Raw genomic sequence first — 7100 nt, forward strand, 5'->3', positions numbered from 1 at the left:
TGACAAATTAATGAGTATGTGTAAATTGAACTTGTTAAATAGCTTTGATAGGAGTAACTCAATGAGCACGCAATAAAGTGGACTTTTTAGGGGCAGTTTATCACTGACACCATAAAAAGCAACTTAATTAGTAGTTCAATAACAAATTGTAAAGATAACCTTTGTTATTTGATAAGAGAGAGAAAATTCAGGTTACATATAGTGAATAAATAAGGAAATGTTAATCTCTGCGTCATTCCACACTGAAATTTCAATTGTAGGGGATCATTTGGAGGTGAATTGTGTAGGACACGGGGAGACAGAAGAATCTCCCCATGAGTTTTCGGTGTGCATAGAAATTGAGGAGGCTGAACTGGAAGCCTGCCTGGGTCGTTGTTTTTGTTTATTTGAGGGTCTGCTGGAAGTTTGTGAAAACGACCACCTTGATATGTGGGAGCCTTCTCGGGCAGCGATTTTTTGTTAAACCTGTGGCAGGCTGTGCAACATGGAGAAAGCTTTGACATAATGTCATAAAGGTGATTTCTTGGTTTTAGACTTATTAGTACGGGACAAGTTGAGGGACCCTTGAGGGTGTGTTGCTGTAAAGTATATAAGGGACGCGCAGCGCCGTTAATGGGTTTACAATAAATGAAAAAACACTAATCCGAGGAACTATTGGAGAGGTAAGTATACGGAGGTGAGCGCGTTGCGCATAAGGGTTGCTGGTGTCATATATTAACACTTTGAGGGCGAATAATTTTGATTGAGTGTCAACGCTTGAGAACGCGAGGACAGCGTCTAAAGTGCTGGGTTAAACTTTGTGTATCACCGAGCAGGGGAAGAGGAGCCAGTGGTTGCGAGAACAGCGAGACGAAGACTGAAACCGAAAGTTAAGCGTGTCTGGGTGACCTAGACCAAGAAGGTGGAGTCGACCAACGCCATTGGAAGAGGTAAGTCTGTGTTTCAGAGAATGGCTGACAGCTCGGGTGCGACACCTAGTAGGAAAAGGGGATGCAAACCTCTGAAGGATCAGCTCGAACAGCTTAAGAAAGCTGTTCGCTTGGCTTCCCCTGGAGTATTAAAATCAGCAGAGAAAGAGTGCCAAGCGATGGAGGTTGAGGTAAGTAAACTTATTACATCCCAACAGAAAGGGCTGGGTGATAAAATACCTCTGAGCTTGGTGTTAAAAACTGAAGGAGAAGTGTATGGACAAATGCATGAGGCCCTACGTGCGTCCATAGAGGCATTAACGGCATTGGAGGTTATAAAGCAGAGAGTAATGCAGGGAGGGCCAGAAGAGGAGAATGAAGACCGTGCGACGTCATCAGAAGAAGAGGACGAGGAGGAGGACGAAGATGGAGGACCTGAGCCCCAACCAAGTACAAGCCTAATTTTGAGGAAAAGAAGTGTGAAGAGAGACCAAGCACAGAGACAGCCCATATTTAAGAGCTCAAAGGGGAAAGGAAAGTTGAGGAAGAGTAGAAGAGTGAGTTTTGAACAAGGAGCTCCTGACCCTGGTTTAGGTCTGCCTCTAATAGCAGGTCCAAAGAACGAACCAGTTTATCGCGCCTATAAGGTGAGAGATTTGGAAGCATTGGTTAAACAACTTCCACCAATAACCAAGGGAGAACATTGGGAAGGAGAAGAATTAGCGCTGGGCGACTTTCGCGCTTTGGCCGGACGTTGTATGCTGGGTGGTGGGTTAGCAGATGTAGAGCAGATAGCTCAAACAACCAGATATGCAAATGACCTGAAATATCATGAGGTGCAGAGTGACTTAGCAGATGCAGTTCGGGAGAAGGACCCAACTCCTAACTCTGGAGCCATTCCAAAAATTATTTGGGATCCCAAAAACACACCCAGAGAGTGTTTAGCTAAAGCAAAGGAACAATGGTTGTTAGGAACAGGAATACATCCGGGGAAGGAGGGTGAAAGTAGAGCGTGGTTTCGTTCGGCAGTGCTGGCAGGGCTGCCCAACCAGGTTGCAGTTGACTTGGAAAAGAACCCAGATTTTGCCGTTGCAGACTCGGTGCAGTGGGAGAGACATGTGACCCACAGACTTCAGCAGGAACAGGATTTGACGAACAAACAAAAGAAAGAGTTAGATGAAGCACAGGCGCAGCTGCTTAGGCTGCAGCTGGGTGAGGCTCGCGAAAAATATAATGCGAAGAAAAAAGAACCGAAAGAACTAAATAAGACTATAATGGTGGCAAGGCCTCAGCCCGATCCTGTGCCTGACTGGCCAGATCAGGATCCGGGTCTCTACCCTGATGACCGTTGGCCCGCCAATGCACCAAGGCAGCGTCAACCCGTAGGGAATTGGGGGACCGGTGGACCGCAGAGAGGGCGTGGTGGATCCGTGAGGGGAGGACAAAGGGCTCGGAATCCAGGGAATCCTAATAATGTGTCTTGGACTGGCTGTTACAGCTGTGGAGCAGAAGGACACTGGTCCCGAGAATGCCCTGAATCGCAGCGAAATTATCAGAGGCGAGGCTATCAGCCCCAGGCACGAGGAGCCCCAAGACAAAGAGTTGCTTACAGGGGAGCACATCAAGCTCCAAACCCGAATGCAGCACCAGCCCCCCAGTACCCAGTAGCCGACTGGGGCTGGGAGGGGGAGCAATACTGACGGAGCCCGGAGAAACTGAACAGCGTGGGGGGCGGCAGAACCCATGCTGTCAATGACCGTGGAAGGCACTGAATTGCCCTTCCTGGTGGATACTGGAGCAACATACTCAACATTGAAAGACACACCAGACAGTGCAACACTCTCCTGTCACACAGTTAAGGTGGTAGGCTTTTCCGGGATTCCAATGACACTGCCATTGACAGATCCAGCATTGACACAGCTGGGAAAACAGACTTTGAAGCACCAATATGTGGTGTCCTCACAGGTGCCTGGAAAATCTCATGGGCAGGGACCTGCTTGTGAAACTGGGATCACCTTCAAAGACTCAATATCTAGTCCAGAACTCTGAACAACCCACTGCCGAAATCTACTGGGGGAGGCTAGTGGAAGAAGGCATTTTGAGACATTATCAGCTATGGAAACCCTGGATAATGAGCCTGGCCGTCTATTCCCCTCCGCGAGATCCTTTCCACGTTACACTCTTTTATGATAGGGAAGATAATGATATCTATCGGGAACAGTTCCAGTCTGATCTTGAGGGACAGACGTGGAATGTGCAAACACATAACATTTATGTTGGACCAGAAGGTGTGGCCGCGGCTGTGAAATTTACTGATGAACAACTGCCTTGGTACAATGTGGGAGAGGATTCAGCCCCTCACATTACATTGGCGGTCCACGAGGGTCATGGGCCAAGAGATCTGGGACCAATGGTCAAGCGGGCGCTGGACAACGCATGCTGGCAAAGCACCCAAATTCCAAACGTTTGGTATGCACCAAAATGTAAAATATATCGCATAACTTGTTTGTCCAACGATGCAGTGATCTTAGAACATAAAGAAATCTCCAGAATACATGGCAGGGAAAGAATGGATCATCCTGATGCAGTAGCTGAGCTCTCAAAATTGCCTGGTACTTTGTGGTCCGCAGGGCCCACAGATGTAGGTCTAGCTAACTGTTCGCCTGTCCTGTTCCAGCTGAAGTCTGACATACCATTTAACAGACCATAATAGAAGCACAAAACTGAAGACCAAGAGTGGTTCACATGTATTGACTTAGCGAATGCATTCTTTTGTCTCCCACTGCACGAGTCACTCAGAGACATTTTCTCATTCACATACAGAGGCCGCAAATTTAGGTACACACGCCTACCACAAGGCTTTGCACTCTCACCAGGAATTTTTAATCAGGTGTTGAAAGAGGCATTGTCCCCATGTCAACTGCCAGGGGGCTGTACATTAATAGAGTATGTTGATGATCTTCTTATTGCAGCCCCGTCAGCAGCGGCCTGTACGGTAGCATTGCTCGTGGTGTTGAACAGATTGGCGGAGTGTGGCTTCAAAGTGAGCAAAGAAAAACTGCAGTTGGTCCGGCCAGAGGTAACATTCCTGGGCCGGGTGATCGCACACAGATCAGTGGGGTTAATGAACACACACAGAGACCAAATTCTGACACATCCAAAACCAAGAACTGTGAAGGAGTTGCTTTCCTTTCTTGGCTTGACAGGTTAGAGCAAGCAGTTCATTCCGAACTATGCGGGTAAAACGGCCCCTTTAAGGGACCTGATCAAGAAAGTTGGTGTTCGAAATCTGAAGGCTGAATTGCCTTGGACGCCGGACACAGAGACAGCGTTCATTTCACTAAAATAGGATTTGTCAAGAGCCACAGATCTGGCCACATCTAACTATGATGAGGCATTTTATCTTGATGTTTCAGAAACAAAGGGAGTTGTGAATGGTGTGTTGTTTCAGAAAAAAGGGGGAGGTAGGGATGTACTTATGTATGTTAGCATAAGATTAAATTCAACAGAAGCAAGGCATCCCACATGCACACAACACGCAGCAGGAGTAGCAAAGATAATTCAGAAAACAGCACATATAGTGAGGGAACACCCACTGAAAGTGCTTACTACACACAGTGTAGTGGCCTATGTGAACTCACAGGCATTCACAATGACTCCACTGACGCAACAAAGGTTCAGCAAAATTTTAGAGGCGCCAAATCTGATATTCACACATGAAGGAATAAATATGGCAGACCTAATGGGGTCAGGAGAACCACATGACTGTATTAAGAAAGCCCAAGTTGAAGGAAAAATCAGGGAAGACCTAAAGGCAGAGCCCATACTTGGAGCTGAGGATTGGTTCACAGATGGATGCTGCCACAGAGATGAAGAAGGATTGAAAGCGGGCTATGCAGTAGTCTGTAGAGTAGGAACTGAGTTTCAGGTGAAAGAAGCAGGAAAAATTGAGGGACAACAGTCGGCCCAGAGAGCTGAAGTGATAGCCCTAACTCGAGCCCTGAGGTTGGCTAAAAACATGAGAGTGAACATCTACACTGACTCAGCATATGCGTTTGGAGCAGCTCATGTGGAACTGGCTCAGTGGAAGAGAGCCGGGTTCAGAACGGCCACTAATGCACCCATCTGTCACAAAAAGGCCCTGGAGGACCCAGACGAGGTAAGTATTATAAAATGCAAAGGCCACTCACAAGCAGACAGTATGGTGGCAAGAGGAAATCAGAAAGCTGACGAAGCCGCAAAGGAAGCAGCGGGCTACAAAGGACAGAGACAACTGGTGCAGGTAACCCCAGAAGAGGAGGTTAGCACTAACAGCATGGAAGAAGTTAGACAGGCTCAGGAGGAGACATCCCCAGAGGAAAAGGGGGTGTGGGAAAACAAAGGAGCCTGGCAAGATGGCGGTTTGTGGAGGGGGCCAGATGGGCGTCCCGCTTTAACGGCCAAAATGGCGGAACAAAAGGTGAATGAGGCTCACGGGCTTGGTCACGTGGGAGTGAAACAGATGGAGAGAAATTTGTGCCGATGGTGGCATCCTGATTTGAGAAGGATGATACTGGAAAAGGCCAGAACGTGCCTAATTTGTGGGGCACACAACCCAAAGCCAGCAGTAAAACCTGAAGCTGGTAAGTTTCTCATGCCAGAAAGGCCAGGAGAAGAGGTCGTGATTGATTATACCGACATGATTGATACAGGCCCAGGTGGGGTGAGGTATTTGTTGGTGTGTGTGGATGTTCTGACTGGATGGCCCGAAGCATGGGCGACCAAATGTGAAGACGCGAAAAGCGTGATTAAGTGCTTAATCAATCATTACATTCCAAGGCATGGGTTTCCCAAGAGAATTAGATCAGACAATGGTACTCACTTCAAGAATAAAGATTTGCAAGAGGTAGAGAGGATGTTGGGAGTGCAACATAAGTTCGGGACGGTCTTTCATCCTCAATCTCAAGGAAAGGTAGAGAGGATGAACCTAAATTTGAAAAACAAGTTGGCTAAAATTTGTGCGCAGACAGGGCTAAATTGGGTCGCAGCCCTGCCCATTGCTTTGATGACCATAAGATGTTTATGATGATGTTAACTTTGTATTTCAGGTGCAGTTATAACTATTTTATACATATTGCATTTTGTGCTTTTAAAGGAGTTGTGGCTCAAATTTGTCTCTGGAGGGTCACGAGCCTTTGGCTAGCGCTATGATTAGCCAATCTACTGTGAGGATAATATGAGTTCATGAAGGATTGCACACGCTTACAGACACAGAGTTAAGAAACACACATGACAGTATTGATTCCAGGCAAAAGGCCCTAAATTCATTTAGCTTTTAACTGAACTTAAAGAAGGACCAAAGAGGAAGGAAAGCATATATTTTGGTTAAGTCTGATACATTAGAATTAGAAGGTATTGTTACATTAAAGGGAGCAAAATGAAATAAAAAGGTTATACCAAAACAGGTGATAACATAGGAAATGTGAGGTTTTAAAATGAAGTTAGTGTTAACACATAGGAGTTGTTTCAAGGCAGCATTTAGCTATGATGAAATGTATACAGGAGTAATTGCTTATATGCTTAAACTTAATTGATTAAAGTGGTTGTTTTCTTTTGGAGTAGATTAACTTGCAGCAGCGACAACTTGTGCACAGGATGTTGATGATCAGATAAGGGAAAGTAGAGCGAGCAACTGGACGTGAAACCAGCGCTTAAAGAATTTTAAAGTGATGAGTAACGTTGAAGAGGAGTATACATAAATACAAGTCAATAAGTTAAGAAGATAATTAGGATCAGGCTTTTGATTAAAGAGTCCCAGATAGGATAAGTTAGGGAGATGCAAGAAAAGGTGTTTTGTTTCCTTTGCAGAAGATCGATCTCGGCGACCACAGGAGGGGCGAGGATCCTGGAGATCTCGAGGTTCGAGACCACCAGAGAAGGGTCTGCGTGAGGACACAATGTATTGTGACCTCTGGTGTTCCAGAGGTCAAAAGAGGGAGTGTCGAGGAGGGAAATTATTTTACTGCTATTGTTAAATAATTGTCATTGCATTAATAATATAATCTGCAGCATGGATATTGCATTCCAAGGTTTAAACAGTGTCTCTTTCAGAAAGACTGAGTTGCAGGCTGACAGGAAGTTGTATGCAGAAGTGAAAGCAGGAAGTTATTTTGAGCCGCAGGCTAAGACGAGGCTTTAACAATGTAACAGATA

At 46.0% G+C, this 7100-nt stretch overlaps 1 protein-coding gene across 1 annotated transcript; it reads left to right on the forward strand.

The window, feature by feature from the left end:
• Positions 1 to 4140: 4140 nt before the first annotated feature.
• Positions 4141 to 6627, forward strand: LOC146697950 (uncharacterized). The gene is made up of 2 exons (XM_085472887.1): positions 4141 to 5793; positions 5860 to 6627. The coding sequence occupies exons 1-2, from the start codon at positions 4387 to 4389 to the stop codon at positions 5971 to 5973; spliced, it is 1521 nt and encodes a 506-aa protein (XP_085329013.1). The 5' UTR covers positions 4141 to 4386; the 3' UTR covers positions 5974 to 6627.
• The last annotated feature ends 473 nt before the right edge of the window (positions 6628 to 7100 follow it).

The sequence above is a fragment of the Copadichromis virginalis genome, linkage group LG11 (assembly GCF_057382275.1).
Source record: "Copadichromis virginalis isolate Kocher_CV1m ecotype Utaka linkage group LG11, C_Virginalis_male_GT1.1, whole genome shotgun sequence".
Lineage (NCBI taxonomy): Eukaryota > Metazoa > Chordata > Actinopteri > Cichliformes > Cichlidae > Copadichromis > Copadichromis virginalis.

What these genes read in the sequence shown, in the direction of transcription:
- LOC146697950 (XM_085472887.1), top strand. Translation starts at nt 4,387, where the DNA reads ATGTATGTTAGCATAAGATTAAATTCAACAGAAGCAAGGCATCCCACA. An exon ending in AGAATAAAGATTTGCAAGAG is followed by an intron (nt 5,794 to 5,859) that starts GTAGAGAGGATG and finishes TCTCAAGGAAAG; the next exon opens with GTAGAGAGGATGAACCTAAA.